Source organism: Micromys minutus, assembly GCF_963924665.1.
Source record: "Micromys minutus genome assembly, chromosome: 11".
NCBI classification, from domain to species: Eukaryota; Metazoa; Chordata; class Mammalia; order Rodentia; family Muridae; genus Micromys; species Micromys minutus.
In genome coordinates this window covers 14,562,119-14,580,565 of record NC_137980.1, presented here as the reverse complement: position 1 = coordinate 14,580,565, position 18,447 = coordinate 14,562,119, and the positions used below count along the sequence as shown (strand labels likewise).

The 18,447-nt window shown below is 44.6% G+C and overlaps 1 protein-coding gene across 1 annotated transcript in view; it reads right to left on the bottom strand.

The window, feature by feature from the left end:
* Positions 1-18,447, bottom strand: part of SERINC5 (serine incorporator 5) — a 98,230-nt gene that overhangs the window by 39,492 nt on the left and 40,291 nt on the right. Inside the window, exon 2 of the mRNA XM_080924775.1 lies at positions 8,153-8,320. Within this exon, the coding sequence (XP_080780901.1) occupies positions 8,153-8,320 (168 nt within the window). The remainder of the gene's footprint in view (positions 1-8,152; positions 8,321-18,447) is intronic.

Genomic DNA, 18,447 nt, shown 5'->3' with positions numbered 1-18,447 from the left:
AGGAGATAGCACACAGAAGCCAAGCATGGGACTTGCAGGGACTGTTTGTTTCTGGTCTAGATGACCTCAGATGAAAAATAACTTTGTTTTCAAACCTGTGTCCCCACTGAGCCATACTGAGAAGAGATGGAACCAGGGACAGTAAAAGATAAGTCTCATTGCCAGCTCTCCAAGCCCCAGCCCAGAACTCTGCAGCCCCTGACGATCCAAAGCTGGGGCTCCACACTCCTGACCCACAAAGCATCCTGACACAGAATTCAGCTGTTGTTCAGAAAGAGAACTTTTGAAAGTCATTTCACTCAGCTGAGTTAAAATAACAAACTTAAAATTTCTCTAGAATCAAAGAACTGAGCTAGCACTATTTCTCTTTATTTGATTTTATTTTACCCCCCCCCCCAAAAAAAAAAAAAAAAACAAGAATGGGTAGCTGCTGAGAATTGGGAGTTTCACCTGAGGCTAGAATTCAGCTAAAACAACCCCTGAGTCTAAGTCCCAGAACTCTGAACACTCACCCCACACAGACAAACTCACAGAGAGCCACGCCTTTGCCTGTTAGCATGAGTCCTGGCCATCCTGCACCGTGACAAACTGCCAGGAGAAGCAGGGGAAAAGTTGTCAGGGTGGCCTTTAAGGCAGGCTAGAGAGAACACAGACACACAAAGATGGAAATAATAAAAGTTGGCAAAGGGAGAAGAAACATGAACATTTATATCTCACTTAATAACTGTTTCACATGGTGGCGAGGATGCTAGTGATACAACTACTTTGGGAAAAGTACAAGAATTCCTCAAAAGATCACAAGGCATTTTCTTATAGTTCAGAGTGCCTAGAATGCAGAACAAACTCTACTGTTAGGTATATACCCAGAAAATAATTACACACATGTGACATTATCACTGAGAACCAAAAAGTACAAATAACATAAATTGTCCATCAGCTGAGGAATGAACAAATGAAATATGAAGTATTCATAAGTAGAATACTATCCAGCCACACAAAGGAAGAAAATACCGACATATGATCCAGTATGCTTGACCTTTTAAAACATGTTAATTGAAAGGTCAGATAGAAAAAAAATATGTAGTATGTTTTGCTGTTAATATAATAAAATACCTAATACATCATAACTAAAGAAAACAGAATTCTGTTTAGCTCATGGTCCTGGACATTGAGAAACATAAGCGCGCATAGAGCTGGCATAAGAGAGGACCTTATTGCTGTATCATTCTATAGTACAGGACATCACCAGGCAAGATACACCCTCTGTATATAGAGCACTACCGTCATCATAGGGGTCTGCTCCTTATAACCTCATCTAACCCTAACTGTGTCCCCTAAAGCCCCATATCCAAATAGGAAATGAACTTGGAAACTAAGTTTCCAACATATGAACATTTGGGAAGCACATTCAAATTCTAGTATTATATAACTCCATTTATATGGAAACATCTAAAATAAGCAAATTCATACAGAAAGAAAATAGAATAGAGGCTATGTAGGGCTGGAGGAACTTGGAAAGAGATGGGAACCATGTGTGAATAAACACTGTTGTTTTAGGAGTGAAGAATGCTCTAAGACCATGCATCACGGTGCTAGTCGCACAACTCAATTGTAAGTTGTATGACCTGTATCTCTTAAAGGCTGTACATGATACAACTCAAGACTGATGACTTCTTTGATGCTGCAGATGGGTAATTAATGTACTAGGTATTGTCCTAAACATGCTTCATGGATTAGATCACTGGGTTTTCACATGCCTGTGGAGTGGATGACTATTATATATGATAGATAGATAGATAGATAGATAGATGGATGGATGGATGGATGGATGGATGGATGGATGGGTGGGTGGGTGGGTGGGTGGGTGGGTGGGTGGGTGGGTGGGTGGATGAATAGATAGATAGATAGATAGATAGATAGATAGATAGATAGATAGATAGATAGATAATGTGGATAAATGAGGTGGGTTGGTAATCAGGGTTAAACCCAGAACCCCATGGAGTTGAGGGCACCCTAACACTGAAGCAACATCTTAATTTCCTATTACATTTTCCTCCTTTAGGTCTAAGATCGAAGTAGAGTAAAAACTTCAATAAGTAACCAGGACTCAAAATTCAGGCTGTCCAGATTTGAAACTCAAACTCTCAACTACCATGCACTATTGCCATAAACAGGAAGAACAAGGCCAAGAAAAATGAAGGGGGGACAAGAAGCTAGGGTGGCTTTAGTTTTACTAAGGACGGGTGAGAAGAGGGGAGGATGTTTCTGGAAGGAGAGTTTGTAATTGAAAGGAAATTAAATTCAAGGTCTGATAATTCTGTTGCTGGTTTTTGGTATTTTCTTCATAGTATATTTTAGTCTTTAATAATTAAGACCTTCCACAATCTGACAGTCTCTGCAATGCTGAATTCTCTCTTTAAGGAGAAATAATGTTTTCTATACTTCCCTTAGTTTTAGTTTTCTGAATATGATTTGTTTAGGCTGTCTTTTATAAAAGGGGATGGAATTCAGGGTGAGCACACAGAGAGGTATCTTGTCAGTTGTTAGCTAGGAGATTTAGGGCTTAACTGCCTTCTCAGGACACCTGGGCACCATCGATTGTGGAGCTCCAGAATTCACAGTCATTAGCGAAGCTATAACTTATCTTGTATAAACACCACAGTGCCTGGGACTGCAGAATCCGGGAGTATAATTAATTCTTGTGTAGATACCAGGGCCCTGGGAAGAGTCGATACTCTCACATAGGGGGAATGGGGTGAAGAGGTCATTGTGTGGGGCTCAGGCTCCTGACTTCCTGACTGCAGTGAGTGTTGCCTCTGAAGAAAAATGCAAAAAATGTAAACATCGGACATTCAGTGCCCAAGGTGAAAAGACAGAGCAAAGGAAAGGGCTGGTGACAAATGGTTCATGGAGATGGAGAACCTCAGAAGATCTGAGGCATCCCAGCCTGACATAGAGACAGAGAGAGAGACAGAGAGAGAGAGAGAGAGAGAGAGAGAGAGAGAGAGAGAGAGAGAGAGAGAGCGAGCATGACACAGTCCAGGCCAGGAAGAAAAGGTCTGAGATGTTGTTCTACAATACCATGAGGCAGAAGCCCCTCACATACAGAACCCACACGTCTTGTCCTGTGTTCCTTGGAGGTGCTCTATAAACTGCCATGTTATCAGCCTGTGCTGAAGACAAGCATGGAGCCCTTCCAGCCAGGGAAAAGCCTAGTCAAAGTCTACAGTTTCCATGTCGCTAGCACCCAAAACTATCCTGACTCGCCTCCGGGAAATAATGTGCAAAACCAAATGTTTGCAGGGAAATTGGAAGGTCCAGCCGAACACGACACCTTCTAAATATGGATGGGCAGAAAGACAATGGAGAGCGCACCAGTCTCTCTCCACAACAAAATGAGTATTTCTATACAATGTAAATGTAAAGCAAACATATTACAACATCATGTTCCACACACCATCATCTACCAGACAAATGAATTCATAGCACTGACTATGATATACTAAAGCTTTGACATGTTTAAATGCACCATGTCAGACATCTTCATCCACCAGAGCCATGTAGGAACCAAGCAGAAGACAGGGAGAAGGTGAACCTAAGACATGAACAGTTGGAGCACCAGATGCTCTTCCCACAATGGCCAATGAGCTCTCAGGGAAAAAGGCCAGAGGACCTCTATTCCTCAGCACACAAGAACCTTCATTTGTCCTTCTGCCCAAATGACCAACTTCTGGGACCCTCAACTGTCACCTTTGATCTAAAATCCAGGCAGACAGATCTTGATTTATCAGTGCAGACATGGAGCCCTTACTCCTCCACCGGCTTCGTCTCTCGTGGTCAATGTTCTAATGCCCACTAACGTCCCCAGAGACCAAGCAGCCCACTTCTGTACTTGCTTGGATGCCATGTGACTGCCAAGAACTGCCTGCTTAACGTGGCTCCTACATCCTGGTATGGGAGAAAAGGCTCGCTCCAAGAAGACAGAAACCACTCGGTGTGACTCAACCGTACAGGAGACCCTCCTCTGGTCTCACTGAAGGAAAGTTTCCCTCATGAGAAGCAGTGCCAAGTTGCTTCAGCATCTCTCTGAAGTTCCTCTCACTAACATACACAGGCAACATTCTGAAACCAGAAAGCGGCTCCCCTGTTCTCAGCCCACACACCACAGGCCACGTGACCCTGACAGGGGCCTAGCTAAGAGGCAAGAATGCAGGGTGGGTGGCAGTGACACACCCAATCCAGGCCACAAATTCTTTTCTCCCCTGCCACTGTCACTTCTAGCATTTCCACAGGCCAACAAAGAGCAAGGACCAGCGGAAGGCCAGCCTATGCACCACAAGGAGACCTTTCAGGGCCCACCCTCCAGCACCGCCTGAGCATGAGGTCAGCCTGATTGGAGCACCACAAAACAAGCTGACTTTGTGGCCACATAGCTATCCCCTGTGAAGGAAAAAGGATTTGTTTCACCCAGAGTGACCTCACTCTCTATGCAGGAAGCCTGGCCAAGCCATTTTTAAATAGGTACATTCAGAGGCAGGCACGGAACACTGACAACCTCCCTGTGAGGCGCCAGGGTTCCACCTTCCCTTCCCCTCCCTCTCCATCTGATCTCTGATCCCAAGTCACCCCAGTGAGCTCACTTCCCTCAACCTCTCTCTTTGACATGATCACACCTCTGCTTGAGACTACAATGGCTGCTCCTTTACTCATGGACAAAGTGCCTTATCTTCAAACAGAGACTTCAGTGGGATCTGGTCATGTGTCATGCCCTCTCTCTCTCTCTCTCTCTCTCTCTCTTTTTTTTTCCCTGTCTCTCTGTACATGCCGTATCCTTGCTCCTTCTCTGCCTTTCAAGATACACAGCCCAGGGGCTAATGCACATAGTCTACCTAGTTCGAATTCCAACTCTACTTTCAAGTAAGACAGTAAACCAGTTAGGTGACTCCCTGCTTCCTCACCAAGAGAGTGGGAAAACAAGAGCGCCTACAGCATACAAAGGACAATGGTAATGAAGGGTGAGGATACAGGAAATGCTCACACTAAAATCTGGCATACAATATTACCCTATAAAAACCAGCTCTTAAAATACTTATTATGTCTATACACCCCACGAAGCCTTCCTGGGTAACACTAGTGACCATCTTCCTTCGGAGACTGCCAGGAGTCAGGAAGCACAGATACAGGATGGAATTGTTAGGGGCAGGAGCAGGACACTTCAATAGGAATCGGACGTGTAAATGATCATAAACTTTATGCCTAAAACACATAGCCGCGGCTTCTAAATTACCTACACAACTGCAAGTGCAGTAAGAGACGGGACATAATAGCACAGACACAGACTTTCTTCTCTTGGACCTAAGGCTGAAAAAGTTAAGAGCAGAGCTCATACCACAGATACACAATCCCGAGACACAGGATTGTCACCACATGGCCACAGTGGGTCATCAAGTGGCTGCTCATGAACTTAAAGAGTATTACACTACTAGAATAATAAATGTAGTGTGTGGCCCAATGGTAGAGGGCACACTGAGGCTGTGTGAGATTCCATTTAAACAGGCGAATGTAAAAGGGGCGCCAACAGACCTCTCGTGAGAGTTAAAACCAACCCCTTTAACATTCTAGCTCAAATGTTTTAAATTTAAACCACTGAATTACCTATCCTAATTCTAATTTTATATTAAGTTTTAAGTAAAATAGGGGAGAGGCCAGAAGAAGATGCCAGATCCCCTGGAGCTGGAATTACAGGTAGTTGTGAGTTCTGTGAAATGGGTGCTGGGAGACAAACTCGGTCCTCTGCAAGCACAGTATTTGTGCCTAACTGCCGAGTCATATTTCCAGCCCTGTAAATTCACATTTCTTTCCCCAAACACACTAAGTTAAACCATGGTACCAGTAGGGACTGGGTGGTAAATTCATCAATAAGCACAAAGCAAGTCTAGCATGGACCTCTCAAGGGACCCAGGGCCCTAGTCTCTCTGCTCCAAACCTCAACAGTATCTTTCCACGTGGAACCTACTCTTTTTATCTTATTTTAGGCCTCAGAAAATTTCCCATCATTTTTTCTGAGGGACAAACTTCACTTTTCATCTAAACATACATATCCCCCACTGTGGTGCCTTAATCAAAGGCTTTACAGCAGTTTATTCTGTAATCAAAAACATCCAAGTACAATTAGAAAGGCTCTACCCAACAGGAAGCTCAATGGGCCTATTCTAACTAAAGGATAAACAGGATAAAAATAGACCAAGAGCCTGTAAGAAAATGGTTGTTCAGCTGGAATGTAGGTCAAGAGTTCAGGGATTGCCTAGTACGTGCCAGACCCCGGGTCCCACTCCTAGTATAAAGAGAAGGAAAAAGAAAACGGTTGTTTTAAAACAGAATGTATTTGAAATGGCCACAGTGTGGCCTGGGACTGGGGCAGTTTTAGGAGGTGCCAGCCGGGACTATAATCTCTGTAGAAGGGGAGCGGTGCCATTATAGGCCTGGCAGGATGAGGGGTCAGTGGTGCTTTAAAGGGAAATGGACAGCTACGCTTTCATCTGCTATTTCCTGAGATGAGCGTGGTCTCAACACACTGCCGTCCTCTCTCCTGGCCAACTGTGCCCTGGTGGAGATCTGTCATCAACCATGCCAATGGAGCAGAGGTGAATCCGAATAAGACTGACTGGTTTAGGAGCTGAGGAGGAAGCTGACCTCACTGCAAATACAAACTGCATGGTTTCATGGGACCTGTTAAATAATAAGCTTGGTATCTGGTCTCTACTTGCTGACATCTTCGTCTCTTTTCTCACAATCTGGGAGAGAAAGGATTGTGTGGTTTATTGGGCTTTCTAGAAACTTCAACACACTATACTCTAATACAGCTGAGAGAGGCCTGCTCTGTGGGAACAGGAAAGACCCCACATTCATCTCCTTAAACATCACACTCTGGGGATACCTCAGTACACACTGCCCAAGAAATAGCTGGGACACTTCCTCACTCCCAGTGATCTCTGTAGAAAGGTTAAAATCACCACACACTACTTCCTGGTATCTGCACTGTATAAATCCCATCACCCTCTCCATACAGGCTAAATTGAGTGTGTATACCCAGCTGTGACTTGAAATACCAGCAGCCATCCGTAAGATAAAGGAACGTGCAAATTCTACATACAGAAACTGGGTTTTTTTTTTAAATCAGAAACAGATATAAACAAAGAGAGCCCAAACATAATTCTCTACCAACAGCATCCAACGATGAATATCCCACCAGTAAGGATAAAGTTACTGGGGGCTGGAAAGATGGCCCAGTAGCTAAACCCAGTGGCTCTGCCTTGCTGCCTAAGCATGAAAATTTGACTTTGAATCCTAGCACCCATGTAAAACACTGAGCATGCCCATGCATGCTCCTAATGTCAGCGCGGTGGTTAAGAGTATCACGGAGGCTTGCTGCCCTCCCATCACCAACCTAGCTCCAGTGTTACCGAGAAAACAGGTCTCAAAGGGACAAGGCAGTGTGTGATGAGAACGCTCGACTGATGTTCTTCCGGCCTTTATGACCAGTCAGACACACTTCTGTGCATCCATCACAGATTATATATATATATATATATAATATAACACATTCACAGGAACACCTATACATCACACCAAACATTAACCAGTTGATTAAAGATCCAGATGTCGAATGGCTCGCCTGTCTGTCCTGAGAGCAATGGACAAGCTTGAAGACAGTTCAGACCACGTGTAGTCGTTTGAATGAGAAATGTCCCCCACACCCTCCGTCCCCAGTTGGCTGGTGCTGTTTGGGGAGGTGCAGGTGGTGCAGCCTGGAGGGAGAAAGGCTGTCACAGGGACTGGGGAGGCAGGCTAGTTCAAAAGCCTGGCCCATGCGCATTCTGTTCTCTCTGCTTTGTGCTATGGTTCAAATTGTAAGCTTTCAACTTCCTGCTGCCATGCCTACTATGTGCTTATGTGCTGCCCTGCCAACCCACCATGATGGGCTCTTATCCCTCTGGAACCAAAAGCCGAGATAAACTCTTCCTTGTGCCGGCCGCCTTGTTAGAGTTTTATCACAGTAACAGACAAGTAACAAAGCCCAAATCGTGAGGATGCTGACCCCGGTCCTCTAAGTCAAGGTTCTCATACAACTTATCAAAACCCACAAACTTACGTGCTCCTTCACCTGCTTCATCACAGAGGGTGACATCATCACACAGCAGAGGACAATGACCAGGCTGAAGTACAATAAATACATGAAGCGGGTGGTCCGAGACTGTCGGAACTTAGGGCAGCAGCCACAGCACAGGGAACAGCCAGCGTATCCGCAACAGCAGGCCAACTGGGAAAAGACACAAATATCCTCTCAGAGTGATGTAGCAAGAAACACAGAGCTGTTCTTCAGGGTCATGGAACATGAGCCTCTGAAAGCACTGGGCTTTCAAAGGTAGGTGAGGAGTGTCTTGGTATTCATGACCCCCTTTAAACCACACCTGACTCTACACTTAATGTCATGATTCTTCGTGAGCTCTTCTCCCAGTCTTTTTTCTTTTTTAAAGATTTATTTATTTCATTTATGTGAATACACTGTAGCTGTCTTCAGACACACCAGAAGAGGGCATTGGATCCCATTACAGATGGTTGTGAGCCACCATATGGTTGCTGGGAATTGAACTCAGGACCTCTGGAAAAGCAGTCAATGCTCTTAACCGCTGAGTCATCTCCCCCAGCCCATCCCCAGTCATTTTAGAGTGGAGTCTGCTTGTCAGAAGTCAGCCGCATGACACGGAAGATTGGAAACGTCAGTTCCCCACTCTTTCCTCTCAGAGAGAGAATGAGACAATTGCCCAGTAGCTGATGACTGAATCAGTTTTGATACATACTGGCATCTTTATGAAACCCCTCATCAGTGGGGCTAAGAATGCCTGTGTCCATGTGTGTGTGTGGCCATGCACATGAAGAAGATGTGCCCCATTGCTGTGGGAAGACATACTACCGGGGTCAGGATGCTCTGGAGCCCGGTATATTTGGCTGTGTTTGAAACCTTTATGATAAGCAGAAAGAAATACAGAGCTTTCCCTAAGTTCTGTGAATGATTTCAGCAAATTATTGAACCCTAGGTGTGAAGTTTAGGAAGTCAGGCCTATGCCCAATCAGACTATGGGAGTTTCCAATTATGGTCAGCCTCTGAAGTTGGAACAATCTTGTTAAACTGTACCAAACCTGGGTGGTGTCAAATTTGAACTAAATTATAGGGGAGATCTGGTTGATATCATACACAGATCCACTACTTTACAAACATTGGCTTTTGGCTGGTGGCCCTTTCAGGCTACAAGATGACTGTTCTTTTAGTCATTAGACCACAGGACATGAGAAGAGTCTGGTGCGTGGCAGAGCTTTTGCTAGACAGAGTCAGATGCTGTCTCAAATGATGAGCATTAACGGCCTAGGAGAGACACCCAGGAATAAACAGGAAAGGAACTTCCTTAGAAATAAGCAGTCATTACACTTAGGAGAAAACAAAGGTCTCTGGGATCAGCTAAGAGCAAAGGCAACAGCTAAAACTAGAAAAAGGATTCCACGAAAGACAAAGAACATAAAAAGCAAGAATCTAGACCCAACAATACAAATGTCCAACTGTGACACTTCGAACATGCTGGGAGGAAAAAGGCTATATGGAAAGGGAGCCTCTTAAGCAGGCGGTTTCTCAGTCTTGTGCCCCCAAGACAATCTTCCTAGGCTAATGAGTGCAGTACGGGCTCAGTGGGCAGAGAACTCCTGCAGTACACTAGAGTACTCGGGTCACTGTGTCACATGATCATATGTGGGGCACATGCATGTGGAGGCCAGAAGTTTACACTGGATGCTGCTCCTAATGCTTCTCCACTTCATTTTTCAAGACAGAGTCTTCCTCTGAATGTGGGCCTCACCCACTCACCTACATGAGCTGGCCGGCAAGCCCGTGGGGGTCTTCTTGCTCCTGACTCCAAGGGGCTGGGATTACAGAGGTGGGCTGACACACCCCGGCTTTTTATGTGGGTCCTAGAAATCTAATCTTGCTTGTACAGCATATACTTTACCAATTCAACATTCTCTCTGCCCCACCCCACCGTTATTTGGGAAAAATGAGGTCTTTGATAAAACACAAAGCACCAAGCTAGTGAGCGGAAGCAGCTCAGGCGAGAAACCATCCTTTAGAAATTGAGATTCAGTGTCATCACTTACAGAGTGACAATGGTCACAGAAGCTACGTGTCCCTTACACACTGCTGTGGTCATTTGGAAGCCCCTTCAGCTGTATCTGGGCTTCTATGAAAGGAATTCCCATAAACTGCAAATTACATCTGAAGCTGTGAGTATAAACACTGTTCTATATTAAACCTGCAAGTTTGGAAACTCTACAGAACTTCCAAACAAGCACCAGTTACAAAACTATATTTTAAACATCATGTACAATAAGATTAGATACCAGGTGTGTTGATTATACAGCAAATTATAACGGTGTCATGGATCTCAGAAGTCTGGTCACACCACAAGCTACCTCACTTACTTCATGAAACCCCAAAGTTGGAGTCTCTGCCCTTCGAGACTGTAACATGGTTTCAAAGTCGTGCTAATGTCTTTGCAGCATCTTGCACTCGAGTTTCCAAGCAATCTTACTCAAAAGCTAAACAGCCATCACGTTAAATAAAATTCTCCGTGGGCCGAGCCAACAGCCCACAGGGTGCTGGGAGTGGTGCTGCGTGTGTTTTTATCAGCACAGCAGACATTTCCTCTACAATCCATCCTTCCTGGTGGTTGGTGTTTTGCTTTGGCCTCAAGCTCCTCCCAGAGGTTGGGACTGTAGGCAGGCACCACCACAATGTTCTAGGATTGAGCCCAAGGCCTTGCACAAGCAAAGCATCCTACCAACTCTGCGTCCCAGGCCGCCTGGTCCCCATTGCCAATCTCTGATGTTACTGACTTCTTTCCTTATGTGCACAGATCTTCCCCTTTTTTTATTCTCTCTTTTCCCCCACCCCCACCCCCAAAACAGTGTGATTCTCTAAGTCTCCCTCCTCTTTCTTGGCTTTTCTTTAAGACATGTCTCAGATAACCAAATTTGCTGCATGCCAAGTTCAAATGTGACAAAATACCCTATTAGGAAAGAATATTCCTTTAGGAGCAGTTCACTAAAGTTTGAACCTTAAGCACTGCTCAGATGTGGCAAAAGACTGGCCCAGCCAAATACAACCTAAGACAGCGGCTCCCAACCTTCCTTACACTTTAACCCTTTAACACAGTTCCTCATGCTGTGGTGACCCCCAACCACAAAATTACCGTTGCTACTTCATAACTGTAATTTTGTTATTGCTAAGAACCATAAACTGCTGTGTTTTCTAGTTTTTGACAACGGCCATAAAAGGGTCACTTGACCCTCAAAGGGGTCATGACCCAAATGTTGAGGAGGGCAGGGGTAAGATCAGGTCAAAGAAGGGGCCTGGGAGGCGTGGCTCCCTCTATCAGATGCTCCCCTGGTGATGCGCTGCTTGTCACAGGCCCAAAGCACAAGGACAGCCAATCACATTCTGAAACCCAGGCCAGGAAGCCTCTTCCCTTTCCAGGCCAACCCAACCATCTCCAACCATCTCCGGCATTTTAGAGTGAGCTAGAAAGCTTCAAGCTAAGGATGGAACTGGACCACAGCAGAATCAACAAGGTAGGCTTACCGCCTCCACAGAAGAGAAAACGAATGCATAGATTTTTAAATCTAAATAGGGACAGAAAGGATGTGATTATGGGAAACGCTAAAATGAAGTAAGCAGTTTAATCCACGTTTCAGTCATTTGTCAATGAATTCACCGAATGTGTCAAACACCACTCTTTACTTACAGTGCTGGGTACGATCCAGTGTGGAGAATTTGCCTAGCATATGCAATGCCACAGGCCTAAACACAGTACTGCCAAAAAACAGACATATGTACATTTATATGCCTGTACGTTTGTATAAAAATTGTAAAAAACACTGCAATTCAACAATAGCCTTTCTCTACTATCTATATCAAGAGTCACCCTTCAAAGTAAACTATACCAATAAACAAGGGAAGGCATTCATTGCCTTAAGCTAAATTCTGACAAATCTATTATGAGGACATTACAAACTGTCTATAAAAGGAACACAAGCATTCCAGGAAATTCTTACTCCACCTGCTCTGATTGGCCGCATTGTGGGGAGAAGACAACTTAGAATACAATAGGTTCAACCAGCCCCCGCCTCCAGAGTGTAATTACTTGGGATAGAATAGGTTCATCGGCCCCTGCCTCCAGAGTGTTATTAATTACCCTGGTAATCACTCCTCCAGTTCTCCACCTTAGACAATTCCTGGTTGGCCAAACTCCAGACTGTCACAAGCTTGGAGAGAAAAGCCACTGTCCTATTCCTGGCTCTGCAGGGCATATAAGCCTTTTGCCAAACAAGTCAGGCTTATAAAACAAACACAGGGTTTATAGCACCAAGACTGAGCTGCAATGTAAACTAGGGACTTTGGGGAACAAAGGGAAGATACAGACTCACAGAGGCGTGCCACTGTGCTGAGGGATGCTGTCTAAGAGGGCACAGTGATCATGGGAAGACACTGATGTCATTAGAAAGCTGATCCCGAGAGGATGCTGATCATCACAGAGGATAATGATCATCGCAGGGGATGCTGATCACCATGGGAGGATGCCAGTCACCACTGGGGAAGATGCATTTCTGCGGTAACCGAGCATCCAGAAAATATTTCCGTTTTCTATTCAATTTAGTTATGAGAACAAAATTACTCTTTCTAAAAGGCTTTTGTTTTAAATAAAAATTAAAAACGAACAAAGCAGTGCTGTCCACCCTTGCCTCAGTAAATAGATGTTCAATGAGTAATGTATGATGAAGTCATGTGGGTGGCAAATCCTCAAACAAAAGCACAAGCAACCCAAGCCCTGGGGACACCGTCACAAACCACATGCTGAACTCTGAATCTCCAACCAGCATCCTATCATCGAGGACTAAGGGCTCTAATTTTCACTTAACTTCTTTCATTTTTCTGAGATTATAATTACATCATTTCATCCTTCCCTTTCCTCCCTCCAAACCTTCCCCCTATATCCCTCCTTAATCTTTCAGATCCATAGCTTTTGTCTCATTACTGCTGTTACATGCAAATATGTATATATATATATACATATTCCCAAGATAAATAAGCACCCTGCTCAGTCTCTATAATGTTATTTGTATGTATGTTTTCAGGGCTGACCCCTGGTATTAGACAACCATGGTGTGTTCTTCCCTGGGGAAGACTTATACATTCCTTAGGCGCCTATAGTTCTTTGTGTAGGGTTGAGACTCCACGAGTTCTCCTCCATATAATGTTTAAGCTCTTAAGAGGGCAATGTTCACAATTCTTCCAAGTTCATCCTGGCAGAATCATACCTATAGGCATTCAAAGACTTAGTTACAGACATTGGGAAAACCTTATGATCCATCTACATCAGGCCCAGTGTTAAAGTAGTCATGGGCTATCTACACAATGGAATACTGTTTTGAAATGAGTAGTTTAATATTACTGAGCCTGTGTCTCCTTCAAAATTCACATGTTAAAGTACTAATCTCTGGCACCTGAAAATGTGACGCTATCTGGTCGTTAGAGGGTAAGGTTTTGAACAGGATCACTGGGACAGTCCTGAACTCAGGGCTTGTCAGAGTCACAGGGACCGCCATGTAAGAAGACTCTTTGGAGTCATTTATAAGACAACCTGCCAAATCTTACTTTGGGGCTTTTAGCATCTGGAAATGAGAAACTGAGGTTTTGTTAAGCCATATGGATAGCGACCTTGAATGTGGCAGCCCACGGTGTGTGTGAGTGTGCTGTCACAGGTCACCTATGCAGAGGAACACAGAGCCACATGGGAAGATACAAGACTTCTAACACCAACTACCAGGGAACTGGACCTATACATGGGGAGGAAACAGAAACATCTACTTAATACTCAAACTTCTAGTGTGTGTGTGTGTGTGTGTGTGTGTGTGTGTGTGTGTTACTTTTTTTTTACTTTGTTCTGGGGGACAGGATCCTATGAAGTCCAAGTTGACCTCAAGCTCACTAAGTATCTGACAGATCATGTATTCCTGATTCTTCTCCCAAGGGCATACTGACACCATACATGACAAGTGGTCAGATTTCTTTTCTTTTTAAAGCGTAATACATGCACCCTGGGCTGCATGAGATCCAAAGGAAGGAAGGAAGAGAAGGAATGGAATGAAAATCGAAGTGATGAGGTTAGAAGTCTCTATAAACAGATTTGCAAACACGGGATGAGGTATGTCATCCTTTTCCCTTCTGAAGAACCCTTCTCTCCCCCAACCACAGCACAAAGAAGACTCATTCCCCAGCCCTGCTCACTGCCCTGTCTCACTTCTGAGGCATGCACAACAAAGGCAGGCTTTCAGGAGTAAACAGTCCCTGGTCCTTGCCTGGGAAGGAGGTCCAAATGACAGGTAGGGCAGCTGCCTTCCCTGATTTCCTTGTTGAAAGGGGAATCCAAAACGCACCCCACAAGATGTGAATGCCATCCTCCAGTCTCCCTCCCTGGCCTTGCCCACTAGCCCTTGGAAATCTTCCTCCCAAGGACTGAAGGAGGGCTATGAGAAAAGGTGCCAGGAATCATGACCGAGGCCTGAGGTTGGCTTCGGGAACTTCTATTAACTAAGCCAAAATGCAATGCCCTCGTTAGCTGGAAGTGTGAACTGAAAACAGCAATCCATCGGGAAGCCTGTGAGTGTCACTGAGTAAGCGAACACACAGAAAGGTAAGAACTTATGTCATACAAGAGTCCAAAGGCCTAGCCCAGGTTCTGAAGCTCACAGCAGGTAGCTCTGAAATGGGACAGGAGTGGGTGAAGGCAATAATTAGGGTGATGATTTTTGAATGCAAAGCTTAACTCGGGAGCTCGGGTGCTGGAATGGCCATGATCACATAGGATTTCCATTCTGGATTCTTTTCTCATAAATGCATGGGATGAAATTCATGAAGAACCAAAAGGATGTGCTGAAAGTTTTTTTTTCTTTTATTATAGAAAGAGGGGGTGGGGGAGAAAATGATCAATGCTCTATTGTAGAAAACAGAGCTTTGGAAGGCAAGCAAAGGACTGAACAGGGGCATCCAGAGAGGTTCTGTTTGCTGCTGTATGGGAGGAGGGGTGCTGAGCCGCTTATCTATGGGCTATTAATACGACTTATAGCAGAATCTGGGACGAGACTGGGGCCATTTTTATTAGGTCTGGTTACTCTAGGCATGGTGAAGTAAGGCAACAGAGACCCACATTCTCTCCACACTTCTACTGGTCCAAGCAGGGAGATGCTCACGCATGCTCACACGCTGCTTCATTAAAGAAATGCTCATGTTCTGACGCAGTCCTCTGTGCATCTGACGTGTTGCTTGCTGTTGACACTGTGTGGTGGCCATTAGCCCTGGCCAGCACTGCCGCCATCGATGTCTGCTAACTGCTGATTAGATGATTTGTTCTCAAATTTACATGACCTGCTAGTACTTTACCACAGGCATTTTTCTTTTACTGTCTGCTGATGAGTTTATTCTTATTATAGTTTACCAAGATGTAGTTTCTCTTGGTTGCCTCATGTTTAACTCCTTGTTTACAGGTTGGTCTCAGGTATTCACCTTTGTGGAATGTGCAGAACAGAACAGTTGGAAAGGAATACATTTATTTAAAACAAAACAAAAAGTCTCTGCTTATCATTTGGTCTATTATAACTACCAGAAAAAGAATGTATGAAAAAAAAAAAAAAACAATATACAGTGTATGAAAGAAAACACAGTCCTGTGCAAATCTTCCAGGAAACTGCAGCCAGCCAAACAGCACTGGCCCCGAGCTCTGTCTTTCTTATCTGCTCCGGTACCTCATACTCCTCGGACAGCCCTTTCTTTTACCTGGAGCTTGCCATTTCAGTTCCCGAACCCCTTCTAATATTAACCTTTGGTTTTCTACCATAATAGAAAGGACATGTGTTCCCCAGATCGAAAACTAGAAGGCCAGAATTTTAACTAGGCAGCCCTATGTCCTGAAATTCTAGACTGCTCAGTCAGTGCTTTGCAGCTGATTTCCCCCACCCTCAGGGTAGAAACAGCTTCTCAGAGTGTCCGCAGGGCTCATCCACCGCTGGGGGCAGGGAGAAGGAGTCCAGTGTCACCGTGATGCTGAATAGCACACAGGCACTGTCTTCACAAACACCTTCGAAACACACACAGGATCAAAGGAGTGCCTCTGCCTAGGCAATGTGTACCATGTGACTGATAGGAAGCAGAGAACAGGAAACCTTGTATTCCACACAGAGGACTCTGCGTTTATACTCTAATCATGGTTCATTGGTTCTGGGTTAACTTTCCAAGCCAGGAGCACCTGTGGAGACGCAGCGCGAATACCAGCAGACACTGCTAGACCCTTGCCGGCAGTCCAAGAATGGCCCGAGCCCAGATGGCCAGAAAGATGAGGGGAAGTGTGAATGGCAGGCACCACAAATCTCAAGATGTGATGGTCACCTGACCAGGAGGGCAAGGTCAAGCTCTGGGATAATCAACAATCTTTGTCTCCCTCTTTGCAAAAGCTTGTAAGCTGATGATAAGATGGTAGAGTTGGTTTCATTAGGGTGTTGACTATTACTTTCTCAGATTGTCAGGTATTAACTAAAGTGCAGTTTAAAGATTTAGCATCATTTCTGCTCCCTGGTATGTCTAACAAAGCACCCCGGATCTGGTATAACAACTCTAGGTAGTCCTCCAAGTAAAGCTGTCAATGTGAACCCAACACAAATCCACGCATCAGGAAACCAACTGGCTTGGCAGCTTACTGGGGATTTATCCCATGCAAACAAAGCTTATGTAATTTATATTATTAGCTAACATCTACCAAGAGTTTACCCTCTGCAAGGGATGATGGTTATTACCGCTGCGGCTGCTATCATCTCTGTGTTAAGGCCTGACCCTGGGGCTCAGAGAAGGCATGCAACCTGAGAGGACAGAGCTGGTGAGGAAAGGACCAGGATTTCATCTGCTGAGCTCTGCTCTACTTCCTGATTGCATAAGAATTAACGCAACAGGTCACACTGGCCAAACTCTGGCTTCCTCTAAAACGAAGACTGGCCGAGTCGGGATGGGTAAGCAAAGGAAGAAGCAGTTTTTCTTTTTACACAGTCCAGTCGCCTTCCTTCTCTGCCCCATATTCTATGGCACACGTGATTTCTAGGACTTCTAACTGCAAGGGACCTGGAAGCCTTCTCTGGGCCTTCTGCCAAGCAGATCAATGACCCAGGCACCAAACCTCATCACCAAATCCTGCCCTGTGCTCAAATCCAGTTCTTCAGAAATAACCAGGCCATTCACTCACCCAGCCATAGTTACTGTGTGCATGCTTACTAAGAGCAGCATTTGTTCCCAGGGAGACAGCAGTGAACACAGAACTCCATTCCCATCACCGAGCAAGGAAAGAAGATGCTTGTAAGAATTACGTGTTTAATAAGAAAACACATGCCGGGTACATGGGGGCTCACATCTGCAATCTCAACACTTGAAAGGCAATGAGGCAGGAGAATTGCACTGAGTTTGGGCTACTAGAATCTGTCTCAAAAAAAGGGGGCGGGGGCAGAGGTGTAACAATGAAAGAAAACTTAAGGAATGAAAATTGAAGGGCCAATGAATAGACTATTGATCAACTGATTACTTAAATTATTTCAGTAAATTCACATTTATATTATACCCACTGCAATGAGTAACCCAGTTACACAGAAAGACGCCCTATGGTCACAGAAAGCAACCGACAGTGTGTTAACGGAAAGCAGCTAATAACGTAAGAGCACAGAGACAGATAAAACTTGAGATAAAAACGGAGACACGGACCAGCAGTTAACACATGCAACCCAGAAGGTGTATCACTATGTCGACAGCACTGAAGAAATTCTGGCTTCAGAGTCATTATATTGGTCTATATGTTTTGAACTCTGCAACAAGTGCCCATCGTATAATTAGAAAACCACTGCCTCAAGTATCTGTTTGGGAGGAAAACAGTGTTTTTGCTCCATCTTGAAGGCGGGAAGCACTCAAACACTTGCTAAATCAATCAGAAAGCTAATAAAAGAACTCTACTTCAGCCAGAAGGTTGATGGAAGACAAGGTAACTAAGGCGTCAGAAAGATAAGACGTCTACTGATCCCTTAAAATGGTGAAGATGGTAAAATTCTGTTACTATTTTTACCACAAAAACGAAACCATTAGGACTGGGGATATGGCCCCATGGTAGAATATGTTTGCCTGATATGTTTAAGATCCTGACTTCATAGTTCTTTAGCATGATAGATAGACAGATAGATGGATGAATGGATGGATGGATGGATGGATGGATGGATGGATGGATGGATGGATGGATGGATGGATGGATAATGGATAGA